The following is a 22,018-nucleotide window of genomic DNA, read 5'->3' on the forward strand; positions in this document are numbered from 1 at the left end:
ATATAAATCCATAAGGACAAAGAGGAATAGGTGATCATTCCAGGTGCATCATTGCGCATGAAAGAACATTGAATACCTTAGACCCGCAGCTCAAAAAATTCCCCTATTGATCTTGTTTAGGGACAATAAAATTATTCTACCTAAAGTAGTCTACAACATCACAATGCAATGAATAATTGCATTATTGTTTTCAAGTCAGTACAAAACTCTACTTAGGCTGTAAACTGCAGTGAAAATTTGAATAACTGCACAAAAGCACTGTGATTTTAACTTTTCCTTCCATTTGGATCCATTATAGGTCTACTCTACTCTTGACAGTTTATAAGGTCTAGAAAGGCACAGTAGCAAGCCAATCTGTATTTTTACTTTTGATACTGAGACACGCTGTCTGTTGCAGATCATAATTTTTCCAAGCTTAATGCGCCTCCTCTCTGATCCGAGCGGCTATTCCTCCCGCACCTACAACCTAACTAGGGCTGTCCCTGACAAAGAAAAAAATGGTCTCTTCTTTAGACCAATCGATTGGTTGAAATCTTTTAACTTTTATTTTTCCATATATAGACACTGTGTTTTAATCAAATCAGCTATATGCACTGAGCTTGTTTGATGCTTTAAGCGCATGGTTTGATTAAATAATTAAGACACACAAATGAGAGGGAGTCCGACCGCAATTTATTTGATTGTGATGGGCAGGTCTCAGATTTGCTGTACTGTGTAAAAACAACATACAGCGAGCGACTGTGTGACTTGCACCCGTTGTCTCTTTCTCCTCCCTGCTGCAGCGACTACCTTAGGACATCAAGTGTTTATCACGCTGTCTGTGCTGCTGATTGAAAAATGTTGGTACCAAAATCCCTCATTTGTATAGTAAAAACATTCCCTATTCCCCCAACCCTTGCACTCTCTATGCATCACATGCACGTGGGGAATAGGGCCTGACCTAATAGTATATCATAATCACATCGATACATTTATTATAACAAGTTCTGAACACCGTATCAGCAAAATGGATGCAGAGGACGTGACAAACTCAAAACGGGGGGAATGTTTACTGGTTGCTCAGGAGGTAATGGGGAAGTCAGATGGGTGTAATACATTTGACTAGTTGTGGAAAATACTGGAGATAAAGAAAGTAAGGAGCATGCACTGCGTGCATATTAGGTTATTGCCAAACAGGTGCTGTTAGATTGCAATATCATTTTTCTGACTGTTTGGAACAACGTAAACAATACTAAATCAATTACAAGTGTGTACCAGGCAGTCTGTTGTAAGCCTTTATTACGGCAAAGACTAAAAACAGTCGTATTCATTTCATTTCAGTCATTCATTCTGAAATGGAACAGTGTATTTATTGTTTATGCTAATTATTCAAGGGTTGCTTTGTTATTTAATAAAACTAAAATGCTTGATTGCACTTCAAACCATGAATGGCTCGCATGCTGTGAGATGAAATTAAGTTACAGTATTAAGACTGAACGGGATGCGTTTTTAGGCCTACAGATCAATCAATTGTGGTTATACAAGGCTGCAATACTAAGCCTACTAATGATGATGATATTAATTATTATTATAATGATGATGATCATAATAGTAATAATAACAATAAGAAGGAGTTCAAGAAAAAGGAGGGTTTATTATTATAAATATAATTTTTATGACAATTTGGAACATGTGTAAACACAATCAATTATAAATAGCACCAGAGAGGCTTTTCTAACGACAAAAAAAGTGTAAAGCCTATTACAGCATAGCAAAGATTAAAAACAGCCACATTTGTGAAATTGTTTATTTGACATGTGGTTGCATAAGGCTTGGTGCTCACGGAATCAGTAGGCTACTAAACAAATACTCAAACAGGCAACTTCAGCAGGATCCGTCTTATTCCTGTAGATACAGTATATGTGGATGATTTATAAAGCCAGGCAGATTTAACAGTTAGGCTGTTGATTATAGAGCTAATTAAGGGCTCCCGAGTGGTGCAGCAGTCTAAGAAACTGCATCTCAGTGTTAGAGGCATCACTACAGACACCCTGGTTCGAATCCAGGCTGTATCACAACCGGCCGTGATTGGGAGTCCCATAGGGCGGCGCACAATTGGCCCAGCATCGTCCGGGTTTGGCCGGTGTAGGCCGTCATTGTAAATAAGAATATGTTCTTAACTGATTTACCTAGTTAAATAAAGGTTACATTTAAAAAGTTGGTTCATTCTTTCCTCACTTTTCTTAGACAATTAAGGCAATAGCTGTTTTCTTGTCTCCTAACTCCACTGCTGCCCCTGCCGCATTGTTCTCAACACCAATATGCTGATCAACTTTGCTATATGCATATAGCAACATGGTCAAGGAAAAGGCGCCAATTCAACATCGAATTGCAGTTTTAGAACCGCGGACATTGACCACTATCTGTTACAAAACACCAAAAAGTTGAATGACATTCAGAGATTGTCAAGCCAAGCCTTCGATACTGGATATAAGGTAGGGAGGGATCTATTTTCTGTTTGTTGAGATAGACTATGTCAATTTGATTGTGGTGTCCCAAAGTTGGTAATCAGTATGCAGTTATGCTTTTCTTTTTGGTTGTTTGGTGCATTGGCACAGAAACCTGTTGGTGCATATATATTTTATATCATTATAAATATAGCACCAGAATGTTGAAAATCTGATTCCCCCCTAGCTGATCATGGTCTGCAGCCGGCTCTGATCGTAGTGTAATGAAACGGGCCGATAGAGTGAGCTCAGTTCTTATTTGTGGTCGTAATCATTGAGGGGGGGTGCAATTTGTTTTACAGTACAAGGGGAGGTTCATGTGAAAATATTATTTACGTTGTGGGGATTTATTACACCTCGAGATGTACTCTCCCCCAGTAACTATCCATTTCAGTAAGTAACTCAAGCAATTTCCTGTCCATTCATAATTAATGAAAATGCTGAGGAAGGTACTCCGTGTGAGGAAAATGGCTAGGCGATCAGTGTGCACATAAATGTAGCTATATTGGCCCTGATGGCTGGGTTCCAGAGAACAGCCATGTACAGAGCAGTTTCCCTTAACGGTAGAGTGGCATTTGTGCAATTCCACGTTAACGGAATTACGCTTTGATTCACATTTTTCACTTTAAAATGTATGCCAAACAAAAAACCATTGATTTCAAAGTTTAACAAACCATTAGTGATGGGAAAAAAAGTAGTTACACTTCAGGATATTAATTTTGATGATATTGTTTTGACACTATCGCAGTTTGTTTTGTGCTAGTCGTCTGTACCTGTACCAAAACTCCAGTATGTTTCCTTCATAGTGTCGGGGGTTCACCTTGGGGTCATGATAGGGGCTGTACCAAATGTTTGATGTATTATAATAATTGATTATGCTTATGTTGTATTAATAGAAGGGGAGGGTTTATAAGACCCCTCCCTCCTTACATGTATAGGGTCCTAGACTACAGATTAACAATGTATATATATTCATTATAAAGGTTTAATATTGTTCCAGTCTTTTCTAATCTCTGCCTCTTATAAAGAAACTCTGAGAAATGTGACAGACAGAACTCTGTAGGGGAATGTAAGAGATTAGAGACTAGTCAGACATTCCACTATAAATCAACTTGGGGAGTGGACATTTACTGCTATTTTAGATAACACTAAAACTCTTGTTTATATAGCTGTGTAGGCATGGTTTTGGTCTCATGAGTAGAATGACGTAGGCAGTGCAGAACAATTTGCAGAACTTACTCAGAAACATGCATGCTATGTTCCTGTTCTCAACTTCTGTCTGCAATTGCATTAAATTAATGATTGATTTACTTAAAGATATTGTCTGAATGCTAATTTCACCAATGAGCAAATGATTGACAAGGAAAGTACCCCAACATTAGCTTGTTCTCCATGTTTTCTCATGTCTCTCTTGTCCCTCTGCAGCAGACATATGGTGAGCAATATGATTGGAACATCGAATTGCAGTAAAATCACAGTATCGAATCTCAATACTTATAGAATCGTGAGAATCGCAATACTTATTGTATCGGCACCAAAGTATCATAATAATATCGTATCGTGAGGTCCCTGGCAATTACCCAGCCTACAAACCATATAACTCTATGCACAAGGACTACTTTGAATAATTTACACAAATGGTCACAAAAACACATTTACTGGAAGAACTGTGCAGATGCTACATTTGGTAACAGAATTACAGTAAAATCTCGCTCAGTTTTTTATGAGACCACGTTTTCTGAATTGAGATTCAAAGATGTCTGCAGAAGGAATGTGGTGTCAGCGACCTACAGTAGGTGAAGTGGATTTTCACTCGGTAATGGAATTACGGGTCCCTGATCTGTACTATACAGAATGCATAATTATGGATACGAATATCATTCTCTTCATGGTAATATATCCTGAATAGGTACACAAAGATAGAAATATGTAATGTCCTTGTTTTTCATATTTGGTTATTATTCTACGCACTGGCTATTTTTGTAATAAGCTTCGCCCCCAAACAAGACCACATTTGGTTGGTCCAGACCAAAAAACAATTATAGACATCTATGTTTAACAAGTTTGGACATCACACATTGTACAGTACTGGTTGATTACATTTTTTCAAATGGAATGTATTTTCCACGTTCGTTCCAGGTCATAATACACATCCAAATGAATTGAAACCCTCCCTCAAGAAGTGAGCGCTATCCTATTCCCATACAGTCCTTGTAAATCAGTTTTTGTTACCTAAAGGTTGAAATGAGGAATTCTACCCACTTGTCTTGGGTTCTCTGGAGTATCTAAAAAAAATAAAAAAAATGTGGAGCTACATTCCAGCACAGCTTGTGGCCAACCAGACCTATGCCTCTATCATTATAGGCATTGTGGCACAGTGGGGATATTTTGATCTCTCCAATCGAATGTGGATCTAATTGCGTTGCATTCTTTGCAAATATTGTTATTGTTATTATTGTTGTAAGATCTATTGTCAGGGATTTCAATTTGGTTACTTTGTTTCATGGGTACGGTGCATTTGGAAAGTATTCAAACCCCTTGACATTTTCCACATTTTGTTACGTTAGTCTTAATAATAACCTATAACGACAAAGCAAAAAGCACATTTAAAACAAAAACCATCACATTTTACATATGTATTCAGACCCTTTACTCAGTACTTTGTTGAAGCAGCGAGCAGCGCTCGGGTTCAAGTCTGGGCTCTGGCTGTCCGACTCAATAACATTAAGAGACTTGTCCCGAAGCCACTCCTGCGTTGTCTTGGCTCTGTGCTTAGGGTTGTTGTCCTGTTGGAAGGTCCTAGTCTGAGAACCTGCTCCAGAGCGCTCAGGACTTCATGAAGGATCTCTCTGTACTTTGCTCTGTTCATCTTTCCCTCGATCCTGACTGGTCTCCCAGTCCCTGCCCCTGAAAAACATCCCCACAGCATGATGCTGCCACCACCATGCTTCTCCGTAGGGAGGGTGCCAGTTTTCCTCCAGATGTGATGCTTGGCATTCAGGCCAATGAGTTCAGTCTGGGTTTCATCAGACCACATAATCTCGTTTCTCATGGTCTGAGAGTCCTTTAGGTGCTTTTTGGCAATCTCCAAGTGGACTGTCATTTGATTTTTACTGTGGAGTGGCTTCCCTCTGCCACTCTACCATAAAGACCAGATTGGTGGAGTGCTGCAGAGATGGTTGTCCTTCTGGCAGGTTCTCCCATCTGCACAGAGGAACTCTGGAGCTCTGTCAGAGTGTCCATTAGGACCTCCCTGATCAAACTGCTACAGACCTATATCTACCCTGCCTTTCTAACGTCTCCGAAAGCCAAGTCAACAAACAGATTACCGACCAAACAGCACCAATACTGTGCAGCCGTATTCATTGACCTGGCCAAGGCTTTCGACTCTGTCAATTACCACATCCTCATCGGCAGACTCGATAGCCTTGGTTTCCCAAATGATTGCCTTGCCTGGTTCACCAACTACTTCTCTGATAGAGATCAGTGTGTCAAATCGGAGGGTCTGTTGTCCGGGCCTCTGGCAGTCTCTATGGGGTGCCACAGGGTTCAATTCTTGGGCTGACTCTCTTCTCTGTATACATCAATGATGTCGCTCTTGTTGCTGGTGAGTCTCTGATCCACCTCTACGCAGGCGACACCATTCTGTCTACTTCTAGCCCTTCTTTGGACACTGTGTTAACAACCCTACAGACTAGCTTCAATGCCATACAACTCTCCTTCCGTGGCCTCCAACTGCTCTTAAATACAAGTAAAACTAAATTCATGCTCTTCAACCGATCTCTGCCTGCACCTGCCCGCCCGTCCAGCATCACTACACTGGACGGTTCTGACATAGAATATGTGGACAACTACAAATACCTAGGTGTCTGGTTAGACTGTAAACTCTCCTTCCAGACTCGTATCAAACATCTCCAATCCAAAGTTAAATCTAGAATTGGCTTCCTATTTCGCAACAAAGCAACCTTCACTTTTGCTGCGAAACATACCCTTGTAAAACTGACCATCCTACAGATCCTCGACTTTGGCGATGTAATTTACAAAATAGCCTCCAATACCCTACTCAATAAATTGTATGCAGTCTAGCACAGTGCCATCCGTTTTGTCATCAAAGCCCCATATACTACCCACCACTGTGACCTGTACGCTCTCGTTGGCTGGCCCTCGCTTCATATTCGTCACCAAACCCACTGGCTCCAGGTCATCTACAAGACCCTGCTAGGTAAAGTCCCCCCTTATCTCAGCTCGCTGGTCACCATAGCAGCACCCACCTGTAGCACGTGCCCCAGCAGGTATATCTCTCTGGTCACCCCCAAAACCAATTCCGCCTCTCCTTCCAGTTCTCTGCTGCCAATGACTGGAACGAACTACAAAAATCTCTGAAACTGGAAACACTTATCTCCCTCACTAGCTTTAAGCACCAGCTGTGAGAGCAGCTCACAGATTACTGCACCTGTACATAACCCATCTATAATTTAGCCCAAACAACTACCTCTTCCCCTACGGTATTTATTTATTTATTTTGCTCCTTTGCACCCCATTATTTATATTTCTACTTCCCGCATTCTTCCACTGCAAATCTACCATTCCAGTGTTTTACTTGCTATATTGTATTTACTTCTCCACCATGGCCTTTTTTTTTTTTTTTTTTGCCTTCACCTCCCTTATCTCACCTCATTTGCTTACATCGTATATAGACTTATTTTTCTACTGTATTATTTACAGTATGTTTGTTTTACTCCATGTGTAACTCTGTCGTTTTATGTGTCGAACTGCTTTGCTTTATCTTGGCCAGTTCGCAATTGTAAATGAGAACTTGTTCTCAACTTGCCTACCTGGTTAAATAAATGTGAAAATAAAATAAAACGATTTGTTAAACTTTGAAATCAGTGGTATCGTTTTGGCATACATTTTAAAGGGAACAATTTGATTCTCAGTGTAATTCAGTTTCCGTGTAATTGGCCTGTTCAGTTTGGTCTTTTCTATTGTAGGCCGCTCTTAGCAAAGCGCTCGGTGCTGCAGGGTCCCTGTAATGTGTCTTATATGTCACTATACTTAATCACTGACTGAATGAAGAAACCAAGCTAGATAGCTAGTCATTTATATTGTCATATCGTCCTTGATTAATTGATCATTGTTTCAATTAGACGTTTCCATATACTGTGCGCTAGTATTGAATGTCAGTTAATTTATATTAACGTACAATGAATTGATTAACACACTAATCTATTGCCTCTTTGTTTTCCAGATCTGAATGTGACAGTTCCAGAATGGTCAGGTATGTACACCATTACTCATGATGTAATGCACGTATTCAGGTAGCACTTTATTAACTCTGACCAAGGACACTCTTTCTCTGTCTCTGTCTTTCTCTCTGTTTTCCTCTCTCTTTCTTTCTCGCTCTCTCTCCACCCACGATTTCTCTTGAGTAGGTTCTGGTTCTAGATAACATATGATGCCCTACATTCTCCAGTCTATAGCTGACGGACCCTGTGATTAAAACATGCTGCAGTAGCAGAGACCTGAGTGATTGTCCTCAGGTGATGATAGTAGCAGCTAGGTGCTGATGATGTGTCTCAATGTCCACTAGTGGCCATTATGATGGGGGAAATTATGGGTTTGAGTGTTGAGTGCAACCCAAGGTTGCATTGAGGTTGTGTTGAGTGCAACCCATGACTGCATTGGGTACAATTAACTGTTGTATTTGAGTTATACCGTCTCTGTGGCATGAGGTTTATATGGGAGTGTCTCAGTAAATGTGAAGCAGTGGAGTGATTTAAAGTTGGAATCAGCATACATCATTGATGTGATGTGCCTAGGGCTGGAAAACATGACTGGCATGTTGAGTAGAGGTGCTTTGCTTCCCGGTCCCTAGTAAATAAGCCCAGTTGTCTCCAGCTCCTTCTCTCCATAGTATATAGATGTAATATCTTGGGTAAGCAGCACATATGCTCCTGTTGAGCAGATGGTGAATTACACTCTTCCTCCTGCCTCTCAAGTGTTGTCTTTCTGAGAATGGAGAGAACCCTAGAGGAGCTGAGTTTGTGTTGTTGATATACATTGGTGTAAAAATACTTTAAAGTACTACTTAAGTAGTTTTTTGGTGTCTGTGCTTTACTTGACCATTTATATTTTTGACAACTTTTACTACACTACAATCCTAAAGAAAATATTTTGGACTTTTCCCTGACACCCAAAAGTAATTCACACACTACTGACTCTGATGTGGCGGACTCACTAAACACAAATGCTTTGTTTGTAAATTATGTGTTGGAGTGTGCCCCTGGCTATCTGTAAATTAAGAAAACAACAAGTTTGCTTAATATAAGGAATTTGAAATAATTATACTTTTACTTTTGATACATAAGTACAACAATTACATTTACTTATGGTACTTATGTATATTTAAAACCAAATACTTTTAGACTTTTACTCCAGTAGTATTTTACTGGGTGACTTTCACTTTTACTTGAGTCATTTTCTATTCAGGTATCTTTACTTTTAGTATGACAATTGAGTACTTTTTCCACCACTGTTGATTTACAGATGAAGTCGGAAGTTTACATACACCTTAGCCAAATACACCTTAGCCAAATACATTTAAACTAAGTTTTTAACAATTCCTGGCATTTAATCCTAGTAAAAATCCCCTGTTTTAGGTCAGTAAGGATCAACACTTTATTTTAAGAATGTGAAATGTCAGAATAATAGTGATTTTTATTTCAGCTTTTATTTATTTCATCAGTGGGTCAGAAGTTTACATACACTCAATTAGTATTTGGTAGCATTGCATTTAAATTGTTTAACTTGGGTCAAACGTTTCGGGTAGCCTTCCACAAGCTTCCCACAATAAGTTGGGTGAATTTTGGCCATTCCTCCTGACAGAGCTGGTGTAACTGAGTCAGGTTTGTAGGTATCCTTACTCACACACGCTTTTTCAGTTCTGCCCACAAATTATCTATTATCTTTGTGATGGCCACTCCAATACCTTGACTTTGTTGTCCTTAAGCCATTTTGCCACAACTTTGGAAGTATGCTTGGGGTCATTGTCCATTTGGAAGACCCATTTGCGACCAAGCTTTAACTGATGTCTTGAGATGTTGTTCAATATATCCACATAATTTTCCTCCTCATTATGCCATCTATTTTGTGAAGTGCACCAGTCCTTCCTGCAGTAAAGCACCCCCACAACATGAACATGATGCTGCCACCCCTGTGCTTCACGGCTGGGATGGTGTTCTTCGGCTTGCAAGCCTCCCCCTTTTTCCTCAAAACATAACGATGGTCATTATGACCAAACAGTTCTATTTTTGTTACATTAGACCAGAGGACATTTCTCCAAGAAGTGTGATCTTTGTCTCCATGTGCTGTTGCAAACCGTAGTCTGGCTTTTTTTTTATGGTGGTTTTGGAGGAGTGGCTTCTTCACTGAGCGGCCTTTCAGGTTATATTTTACTCTGGATATATATACATTTGTACCTGTTTCCTCCAGCACCTGTTTCCTCCACAAGGTCCTTTGCTGCTGTTGTGCTATTGATTTGCACTTTTCGCACCAAAACACGTTCATCTCTAGGAGACAGAACGCTTCTCCTTCCTGAGTGGTATGACGGCTGTATGGTCCCATGATGTATATACTTGCCTAATATTGTTTGTACAGATGGTCGTGGTTCCTTCAAGCATTTGGAAATTGCTCCCAAGGATGAACCAGACTTGTGGAGGTCTACAATTATTTTTGAGGTCTTGGCTGATTTCTTTTGATTTTCCCATGATGTCAAGCAAAGAGGCACAAATACATGTACAGGTACACCTCCAATTGACTCCGATGTTGTCAATTAGCCTATCAGAAGCTTCTAAAGCCATTATGTCATTTTCTGTAATTTTCCAAGCTGTTTAAAGGCACAGTCAACTTAGTGTATGTTAACTTCTGACCCACTGGAATTGTGATACAATGAGTTATAAGTGAAATAATCTGTCTGTAAACAATCTTTGGACAAATGACTTGTGTCATGCACAAAGTAGATGTCCTAACCGACTTGCAAGAACTATAGTTTAACTTCTTACGGCTGAAATCCCGCTAACAGGATCGATCTCACAACAGCCAGTGAAAGTGCGGGGCACCAAATTCAAACAACAGAAATCTCATAATTAAAATTCCTCAAGCATACAAGTATTTTACACCATTTTAAAGATAAACTTGTTGTTAATCCCACCACAGTGTCCGACTTCAAAAAGGCTTTACGATGAAAGCACACCAAACGATTATGTTAGGTCAGCACCTAGTCACAGAAAAACACAGCCATTTTTCCAGCCACAGGTTGAGACAGTTCCCATTCACCTCCACTTCACAGTGGAAGCCTCAAACGAGGTTCTAAAGACTGTTGACATCTAGTGGAAGCCTTAGGAAGTGCAATCGGACCAAATTTACACACTATCTTGGATAGGCAAAGAGTTGAAAACCAACAAGATTTCCCACTCCCTGGTTGGATTTTTTCTCAGTTTTTTGCCTGCCATATGAGTTCTGTTATACTCACACACATCATTCAAACCGTTTTAGAAACTTCGGAGTGTTTTCTATCCAAATCTACTAATGATATGCATATCTTAGCTTCTGGGCTTGAGTAGCAGGCAGTTTACTCTGGGCACCTTATTCATCCAAGCTACTCAATACTGCCCCCCAGCCATAAGAAGTTAACAAGAAATGTATGGAGTGTTTGAAAAGCGAGTTTTCATGACTCCAACCTAAGTGTAAACTTCTGACTTAGATTTAGAAGTTGTACATTAGATTCAGGCCATCTCTGTTCTTTCCTCCCATGTTATTTGTTGTGCTCCGGCCTCTTGTGTTACGTACTGGCTGTCCTCTCTTACTGAGGCGAAGGTGAAAGAGAGGGCTGAGCCCCAGAGGTGTCGTTGTCTTTTCCTGTGTGTGTCTGTGTGTGTGTGTGCTCACCCACTGAGCAGCATCACCAGCAGAGCCAGTGTACTAAAGATGCTGCATGTCTGCCAGGGACTCAAACTGTGAAACACAAGAGACTTGGGCCTCTTTTCAATCAGCTATCAGGCTTTCTGAGATAACTAGCCAATAACCCATCCCGCTAATTAAGCCTTTACCCACACACATGGGTAGTGTCAATCATCATAACTACAGTAGCAGCCGCTATTTCATCTACACTTTTAGTCATCCAAGAGCTAGTATGCATCGACTGCTACCACTGCTAATCAACTCCCCAGACAGAAATTCACGTTGTGTATATGTCTGTAGTCTTTCTACATCAATACGTAAAACCAGGGCCCGGCTGAGTGAAATTGCTTCAACATCCACCACTACGTTCAGCACTAATACAGTCCCAAGACTACCAGCACAGGCCTACAACCTCATAGTATGGGATGCCGTTTGGGTCTAATGCGTGTGATAAAAGATACAAGTCCAATAACAATATTTGATGCGTCTTTTAAACTGATAATTTGATGTGTCAAATAACAAAATTATATTTTAGAATGTTGCGTGCACCGAATCTGCATTAGCAAGCCAAGTTTCACCACTACGGTCAGTAGTGCTGTCAAAGCTGTAAAAAAATAAGTCTGCAAACAAGCACACACACCAGTCACAATGTGTTTTAAAATACCACGTTGGTAATAAGCCATTATTTGTTCAACCGAATGGGAAAATGTCTGTGTGAGCATTTGAAATAAGATCAGGATCAAATGAGCAGGATAAAAATTGTTCGCTTGGTAGTCCAACATTCTCCCTGACATGCAACCATCCCAGAGGCAGGGGAGATAGGATGGTGATCCTGCTGCTTCTGCCTGCCAGCTAGCAAGGTAACAAACTCGGCAAGCTAGCCAGCTACAGTACCTAGCCCTGTTGCCCCATGCTAACATTCTAAGCATGACTAAGCATGGGACCATCACCCAAATACAAAAGCTGTCTTATAAATGAGGGGTATTTTAGATGATACCTTGCTAGATAGTTAGCTCGCTAACTATAGCTACTGAAACAGATTGTTGTTTTGCTGTGTTTTTGGAGGAGAACATTGTTTGCATCCAACAACTAGCTAGCTTTTTTTCTTTCTGACCAGCACTGCCCGAGAGCTTAGGGAAGTGTGTGTCTGCAAAAGCTTTACCAGAATCATAGCATACATATCGGTGAATCGCTATGAAATATGGTGATGCTGTAATCAATGTGTAATCACTATGTCCAAAATTCATGAATGTGTTAAATTATTATGTGATGTGCAGTCACATTCAGGTCCTTGAATGGTCAACAAGCTTACTTGGCACATCAAATAATGTTATTTGACATGTATATTTTTTGACACGTAAAGACCCAAATGGTGCTCTATATCACAGACCCTAGTCTTTCCCTTTTGATATACAATACTGAAGCTCAAAGTAAGCCAGGCTCTTCAAATTCAAAACCACTCCACAGCCACTGAGGTACCACTCACTAGGCTCATAGTCATATTGCTTACAAGTCTCTTGCATGTTAATATGCAGCTACACCATGACCTAAACTGAGCCTGGCTGTTTAAAATCTAGTGCATTACATACCTAGTTGGCTAGCTCTCGCTATCATTAAACATGGAAAAGTCATTGTACCTGAGAATTTGCTTTTCTGAGGTGAGGTACTGTAGCGAACAGTGAACGGACGTGTAGGGGAACTAATGAGCAAAGAATAACAACATGGCTGTAATTAATTGGCCTTCTCCACTAATCAAAATGGATGGCTTCATTCAGACGTGATTAGGAGCCAGCAATGTGAGAGACTGACTGACTGCTGGTGTGAACAGCCTCAATGACCTGGTTTTGATGTGTAAAGCAGAACCCGTTCATAAACCCTGACTAGCAGGGAACAATAGGCTGGAGGGAGCTGGAGAGATCACCAGCAGTCAGTCAGACACTCAATACAGTACGAGGGCTGGGGATGAATGTAAGCAGTGTTCATTCAAGTGTGATCAATATTTGAATAACACTTCCTGTTTTTCAGTGTGTGCAAATAAGTATGTTGGTGTGTGTTTCACAAAAGGGTAGTTATATTATCCTATGAATTCTGAACCACAGGTAAATGCAACTTTCTAGATTGAATCCAATTATCATTGTTATTATGAAACTATTTGATCATACAACATCCATATGGCTTCCAGTCATAGTAGCCATTTGTTGTCGTTCTGTTTCCCTGAATGAGTAATGTGGGTCCAAAGCGGATTGACAATGAGTATGTTTGCATACACACTAATTAATCAACATTAAACTGATTGTGGCAGAATGCAGAGAATGGCATTAGTCATAAACAGTATTATTAGGGGGATTGTTCTTCTTGCAAAGCAGGTAAACGTTTTAAACAAACTATTATATTAACCCGACTATCCACAATAGCCACATTATTGTGTGCATATAACCATGCTCAATGTGGTGATGCCTGCCTGCTTGTTTGCCTGCCTTTTTTATTTTACCTTTATTTAACTAGGCAAGTCAGTAAGAACAAATTCTTATTTACAATGACGGCCTACCGGGGAACAGTGGGTTAACTGCCTTGTTCAGGGGCAGAAAGACAGATTTTAAACTTGTCAGCCAGGGTATTTGATCCAGCAACCTTTCGGTTACTGGCCCAACATTCTAACCACTAGGCTACCTGCCACCCCAACTCTGTAGAGGCTCAACGGCAGCGCTTTGCAACAAGAGGCCTGACAGAATCAGTGGCTTTTCATTCCCTTGTCATTCTCAGCAGGGAGGTGTGGAGACTGAAATAGAGAGTGATTAGAAAGCCTAACTATTATTACTGTGAAGGAGAGAGAACAAAGCACCGGCTCTGATCCCTCATGTTCAGGCCAATGCTTTCTGATTATGTGTTAAAACATCAGTAACTGATGAAGACACCACTGTCATGTTTTGTAGCGTGTACATACTGCAGCATAATGATGATGTGATGATGGTAGTTGAGTGAATGTGCAATTATACAGAATTGCACCTATTTCAGATAATTTTTTAGAACTTCACACATGAAGTGACCTCGGTTAGGGCGAGTGGTAAATCTTAGATGGACAGCTATTACACAGACCTGGAATAATTTTGCATTTGAACCTCAGGGCTATATCAACAGGGGAGCAGGAAATGTCTGTGACAAGGTGACTACAGTAAGACAGGACTGTTTAACCTACTGTTTAACCTGCAAGCTTGCACCTTGCTCGGTCACAGTGCGATGCCAGGAACTGTCGCTGCATGCGGACTCACTGTGGTCCCTGGGTAGAACATGTGTCTACTGTACTCTGCTGCCACTGTGCCTTGCCTCTGGATTCATTAGAAGTGTTCTCCAGGGAAACAGTTGAAATGTTTTCCCAACTGCACTTCATTGGGATCAAACAAGGTTGTCCTCTGCTACTCATGAGTGCATATATCTCATTGCCATGGAGAGTGATGGTGAACTTTGATAACAGCCCACTGAAGAGGAGATTTGTCCTTGAGTTGTACTCCCACCATCCTCTGTTTAAAACACACACAGGCCCCTGTCAGACTGAAAACATTCTGGACCAATGATTAAGCTATAAGGCATGAGAACCCAGGGATTATCATGTAAATAACCCCCTACTAAGGGCTGTTTTAGGAGATTCTGAGATACTGGAACCGGCGTGCCTGACTCCAGCAATCATACCATCCTCAAAGTTGCTTAGGTCACTCATTTTGGCCATTCTAACATACAATCGAACAGTAACTGAATGCCTCGATGCCTGTCTGCCTCCTTTATATAGCAAGCCATGGTCATGTGCCTCACTGTCTGTAGGAGTGAGCACTTCTCGGGAACAAGTGGGGTACCTAATAAAAATGGCATATATAGAGGTCCGTGGGGCGACGCACAATTGGCCTAGCGTCGTCCATGTTAGGGAGGGTTTGGCCGGTAGGGATATCCTTGTCTCATCGCGCAACAGCGACTCCTGTGGCGGGCCGGGCGCAGTGCACGCTAACCAAGGTTGCCAGGTGCACGGTGTTTCCTCCGACACATTGGTACGGCTGGCTTCCGGGTTGGATGCACGCTGTGTTAAGAAGCAGTGCGGCTTGGTTGGGTTGTGTATCGGAGGACGCATGACTTTCAACCTTCGTCTCTCCCGAGCCCGTACGGGAGTTGTAGCGATGAGACAAGATCGTAGCTACTAAAAACAATTGGATACCACGAAATTGGGGAAGGGAAAAAAAAAAAAAAAAAATAAAAAATAACATTTTGAGTTTTTTTATAGGGCAAGGCGGCTCTAATCAACATCTCCAATCTCGTCTCCTTGATTGGGCTCTAGGTTAGCTGACTTCTGACTACAAATAGCTTTTGGAAAAGTCATTAGCCTAGGGGTTCACATACTTTTTCCAACCTACACTGTGAATGTTTAAATGATGTATTCAATATAGACAAGAAAAACACAATAATTTGTGTGTTATTTGTTTAAACACACTGTGTTTGTCTATTGTTGTGACTTAGATGAAGATCAGATCAAATTTGATGACCAATTTATGCATAAATCCAGGTAATTCCAAAGGGTTCACGCCCTTTTTCTTGCCACTGTATATAAATATATATAACACGGCTGTCAGCCAATCAGCATTCAGGGCTTGAACCACCCAGTTTACAATGGAATTTATTTCCTGGTATTGTTTTGATAACCCCCTCTCCCATTATTCTCAGCACTGTGCTTCACCTTGAATGACATCCAAGTCAGCACAGACAGACAGCTAGCTGAACTCACAAACTGCACTATCTATCGTGACCCAAGAAGAACGGAAGTTATTTATGATGATTTTCCTTTAAGTTGCCTCAGCCTGCTGGCTTGTAGAAAGGCTCTCCTACAATTTACCAGTGGAGTTGTGTAACACCCATTACTGATTTCGATTTGGAGATGTGTCTCTGTGTGCCCGCGTTTGGTCTCTGCAGCCCTGCCAGTCACTAATAGAGGAAAGAAATCAGAGTAATTCATGGTTCACAGCTCCCCAAACTCATTCAGTGGAGAAAGAGAGCGAGAGAGATGGGACATTAGCATTTGTGAAATTAATAATTCAAACAGCAGTAAATGGCATCAGCCCTTGATTCAATTTGCAACTGATATTAATCATGGCTTGTGTGCAGAAATTAGAAATTAAAAAACTTTTTCGGTGCATTCTGGGCTTTTCTGTGAAGGTGTTTTCAAGCAAGACATGAACTGATTATACTCTGTGATAATGGCAAAATACAAGGCGACTGTAATTCCTCACCTATATTCATACTATAATTACTTTTCTTACACAGCTGTGAATTTCAATAGAGGGATTACAGAATATTACTGCACACATCCTACCTACCAGTCAAGCTATTGTTCATGGAACATTAGCGAAGACACTGAGGCCAAATGTTAATCTGATTGAGCAAACTGCTTTCATAAAAGATGTCAGATAGCATTTCCTGCTGCTCTGTGTGTCTGACAGAGATGGGATCAGAGTTCTGTGATGGAGAAAAATGGCCACTGTTCAGCATTCAGGCCAGATGTTACATGGCTCCATGCTTAATGAAGGTCCTCACCTCTGAGAGACTGATGGCAGACTGGCGGTGGACTGAAGAGGGGATGGTCCTGGCACCAGCGGGTCGAAGGTGGATCATGGAAGCTCTTCTATAGATGAGTGAGAAGTGCTGCTGGGGAGAACTACTTCAGGTATATGATGATAAAGAAGGAGAGAGATGGCCATAACGACATCAGGAGGAGAGGTCCTTGACAAAATAGAATTCAGCACAGAACAAAAACATACAAAGACTGTAGAAACACTACAAATAACCTGACCTCCTGTCTACATGGGCAATTACTTTCCATTTCTTTTGTCCTTTCTTTGGAATTATTTTTCATTTCTTCATGTCTCTCCTTCCTCTTTCACAAGTAGGATTGAAGTGTATTCAGGATGTTTTTTTACACAAGTCACAATGAGATTTATGCGGTAGCGGCTGCCATAGACAGAACCTTCATTATGCCGCTGGGCATGTTCGGGTGTATTCTGGGAGGTGACCTCTGAACTGCACCATTGTATTTCATTCCTAGTGCCTCTCTGTGTTCATGATGAATGTGTCCTTACAGCTGCTGAACATGTTGTTTATATGGCTCTACTGCATATGATCTTAAACATCTCATCAATGTCATGTTGCTGATTTAATTCACTAATTTGATCATTTCATTTGTCCTGCACTAAATATTGTTGTTCTACTGAATTGTTAATATTATGACCTACTGCGTTTCCATGGTGTAGCTGTTAATAGATCATAAAGCGGGCGGAACCATCTGAATAATGAAAACCATACTCCTGCTGCTCAGCTGATTCATTTTAGGATGTGGAAAGAGCTATTTGGAAGAACTAAGTGTGTTTGTTAACCCCACATTATATATTATGTATGATGTTGTAGACTCCAGATTAAACTGTAGATTTTCCAGGCAATACATCTCTTCTGTGGAAAGATTGTAATGTGTGCTAGGCGTTTAAAAAAAGACCATCAAATTCAGTTCTTTAGCGCGAGTTCTTTTACTCAATTGGCCTATATGGATACGGCTGCATTGAAATGTTTCTTACTGAAGAAATATGAACCACGGTAGCAATTTAAAGGGAACAGTTTGGAGAGTATGGGAAAATGATTAGACCAAGTAAAATGCTCTGGATACATTCAGTAACATGATAAGAATGTTCCTGAAAAATGTGGGGTAGGTGCAACAACATACATTACAAGGGTTTGAGGGAGAGGACTAACTGGTGTCTCCAAATGGCCACACACCTCTACAAAGTGTGCGCAGTTCTAAATTTCAATGCATTTTTATGACTGAAAGAAGTCTTTATCTAGAAGTTGTTTTTTGGAGCTCTCCAAGCGGTGCTGTTCAGGAACTAGAGCATGCACACTTGTAGTTTTTTGTTGTTGTTGGTACTCAACCCTGAATGCTTTTTCTCTTTAAAATGTGTGTTAAACAGAAAAGCATGGGTATGTGATTTAATATCCTAAACACAATAATACACCATTTTAAAATATAGATGTATTAAAATGAGTGCTCAGGTTGAGAGTGAAGCAGGAAGGTGCCACTGGCTGAACTGGTGCCATAAAAAGATCCCCTTGTCACCTGGGGAACAATCCTGATGCACTCACACACACACACACACACACACACATTTATCCCGTCGTTCAGTTTCAAATGAAATGGCTCCCGTGATGACTGTTCTGTTTCTCTCTACAGGAGACATGCCTCTCTGCCCATTGATGTCACAGAGAACCCTGCCAGTCTGGTGTCAGCCGGCTGTAGGAGAGGTTTCCCCTGCCGCAAGTGGAAGTCTGCCTCTTTTGGGTACAGTAACATGTTGTTTTTGTTCGGGTGTGTTCAGTGTGCCTGTATGGACCCCTAAAGCTTGATAGCACTGAAATGTTTTGTTTGGCTTTAATCACAACTGGTGCCCTCAAACTGCAGATGACTAAAGCCTTTTTCACATTGGCAGTTTTGAAGTGACTGAAATAAAATCTGTTATTTTTCCTGCAGTCTGAATAGACTCTGATATTTCAAGCCACATTTCAAACCTCATTCATAGGTGGTTTGAAGTAAGAAACAAATCCTATTATTGGCCTTTGTCTGAATGGTCAAATCTGATTTATTTGCCCTCAAATGGTTTTTAGACTGGCATATCTTGTGGCTTGCTAGCTACTCTGACAGTTTGACAACAACATGTGGTAGCCAACTAGCTTGTTAATTGTTTACAAACAAATGAGTGAGTGTGCTCGAAAACTAAACCGCTACCTAGCTATCTTGTTGACTGCCGTGGTTACTTGTTTTGGAAGTTGGATCATCTTATCCTTTTGAGGCTTTAAGTGTTCTTACACTATGATTTTGAACATTCAAAGCACATGGGAATAGTCCATGGCAGGCATTGTCACCTTAGATTGCTACACAACTTCTGAGTGATAGGAAGCACAAGGTTCACCACCAATCAGCCTATACCATTGTGCGCACACCGGTCGTTACCATGACAACTAGCCTAGCCATGTCAGCAAATGACTGCTTTCTGAACACACACACCACACACACATACATACAATTTGGTCACTTGTAACTTGCTGTTTGACAGTCAGTAGTCCAAAACAGATTTGAAAAACCAAACAGATTTGAGCATTAAGGCCTGCAGTGTGAACAAGGCTTAAGTGTTTGATGTGATTGTGTTAGTGTTATAAACAGAGTTCACAGTAAAATTGCCTTCTGGTAGATATGTTGCACCATGTTTGAGTCTCTATTGGCATATTCTAGTGAGCTGATTGTGATACCTTATCCATCTCGGGGGGACATGGCTGTTTTTTCCCCCTGGACATTCCTAATGGGCATTCTGTCCATTATGTAGTCCACTAATGAGATATGATGTTGGTGTATAATACCACCCACTACCTGGAGCCTGAGAGCCTCTCAATAAACAACAAGAGCCGGATGAGATAAGAGAGCACACACACAACACACAACACACACACAGCGTCTAAAGGTTTCAAAGCTTCTTCATTGCCCTGTGCTTCATCATCAAATAGCAATGAGCTCCCACTCAATAGCCTGCCCTCCTCATTATAGGCCCAAATTATCCCCGAAGCTCATACCAGGCTCATTTCAAAAACATTTGACATCTGTATCTACGGTGTGTTTATATGGAAATGAGAGACCAAGACCTGAGATATGGGTATCTGATATTGTAGATGTTGTGAAGTGTTTCATTGATTTAAATGCCATGGGGTTCTATGACGTTTTACAGAGAAACAGAGGAGATTATCGTGAACATATTGAGTAATTAGTATGTCAGATCAGTTGTGTCCTCTGTGATAGTGTTTGTTTCAGGAACACATTTAGTAGCTAATAGGTGAAATGGGTTATGAAGGCCAACACAATAATGGATGTGATTTGAAGCGTGATAGGCTGGCTCGCAGCGCTGTTGTTTTTGCTTCATCATTTCACAGACTCATTAGCAGAATCAGTCCCTAATCACCAACCAGCTGACTGACGACAGAGCAAAACACTCCAATATGCCCCCAACACATTAGTGATTATTTGGACAATTTACTGATTTGATTTAGTTGGCTGCTGTGTTAATTTATCCCCCAGGTGGTTATTACATTTAAATGTATTAACATTATTAAGAAGTGTTAATTACTGCAGCTCAGCATTATGTACACAGTACATGCAGTATTACTGCTGAACAATTAACTGAAATTTCCTTTTTCACTCATTTTTTTTTAAGCAACTAATTGACTGACTTGGGTTCAATTATTTGAATTTCCATTTTATTAAAGTAACGTAATGTGAATAAATGATGGTTAATAAATGATAAGCAGTAATGGCAATCACTATCATCATGGGACTTTTTATTAATTGTTTTATTCGGTTTTACAGCATTCAACCCACAAAATGCATAGTGCATTTAATGTTACTTTTTTAAAATTGGAAACTTTACATTTTTTTCTATACTTGAACAGAAACCGAACAGACTTCAAAAAGCACTAATCGCTCAGCACTATGCAGTAAAAGTCCTTAAAGGAAAGGTTCACCCAATTTGAATGTTATATTGTTTTTGTGCATCTCTGAGTGATGTTCTATCTATTCCCTGGGTCATTTCATGTTTTCATTTGTTTCTGAGTTGTCGTTCAAGCAGGCAAAAATCTGGCCGGTATGACGTAGTACAGTGATAAAGCTGCTTTCACTCCACTGGAAGATAATAAGAAAATGACTTTTAGATCGCAAGTATGTTTATCATACATGTCAGATTTCAATACTGGTCGATGTCATAACTCGGGAGGATATCTTCTCTCGAATGAGCCATTTATCATATTTTTGCAATAAATGTGTAGTTTAACCTCTTGGTGTTAGGGGGCAGTATTTTCATTTTTGGAAAAAAAACGTTCCCGTTTTGAACAGGATATTTTGTCAGGAAAAGATGCTAGAATATGCATATAATTGACAGCTTTGTATAGAAAACACTCTCACGTTTCCAAAACTGTAAAGATATTGTCTGAGTATAACAGAACGGATGTTGCAGGCGAAAGACTGATCCGGAAGTGCCCCAGGTTTTGAAAGCGCTGCGTTCCAATGACTCCCTATATAGCTGTGAATGTACCATCAACGAGCTTACGCTTTCTACCTATTCCCCAAGGTGTCTACAGCATTGTGACGTAGTTTTACACATTTATGTTGAAGAATAGCCGTATGGGGGCACATTGTGCCACATGGTGGCTCTGAGAGAGATTCTCGCGTAAAGTGCAGAGGTAGCCATTACTCCACTCAGTCCTAGAGAAAAAGGAATTGTCCCGACGGATATATTATCGAATAGATATTAGAAAAACACCTTGAGGATGGATTCTAAACAATGTTTGCCATGTTTCTGTCGATATTATGGAGCTCATTTGGAATATTTTTCGGCATTGTGGTGACCGCAATTTCCGGGGCGATTTCTCAGCCAAACCTGAAGAACAAACGGAGCTATTTTGCCTACAAAAATAATATTTTGTGAAAAAATGAACTTTGGCTGTCTACCTGGGAG

The 22,018-nt window shown here is 40.6% G+C and overlaps 1 protein-coding gene across 2 annotated transcripts in view; it reads left to right on the forward strand.

Annotated features, from left to right (window-relative positions):
• The window catches only part of LOC112215760 (IQ motif and SEC7 domain-containing protein 1), a 181,911-nt gene that overhangs the window by 44,866 nt on the left and 115,027 nt on the right, over window positions 1–22,018 (forward strand). For both annotated transcript variants that reach the window (XM_024375139.2, XM_024375131.2), the window contains exons 2-3: window positions 7,735–7,764; window positions 18,697–18,804. In XM_024375139.2, coding sequence (XP_024230907.1) covers window positions 7,735–7,764; window positions 18,697–18,804 — 138 coding nt within the window. The remainder of the gene's footprint in view (window positions 1–7,734; window positions 7,765–18,696; window positions 18,805–22,018) is intronic.

This window comes from Oncorhynchus tshawytscha, linkage group LG16 (genome assembly GCF_018296145.1).
Source record: "Oncorhynchus tshawytscha isolate Ot180627B linkage group LG16, Otsh_v2.0, whole genome shotgun sequence".
Classification (NCBI taxonomy): Eukaryota; Metazoa; Chordata; class Actinopteri; order Salmoniformes; family Salmonidae; genus Oncorhynchus; species Oncorhynchus tshawytscha.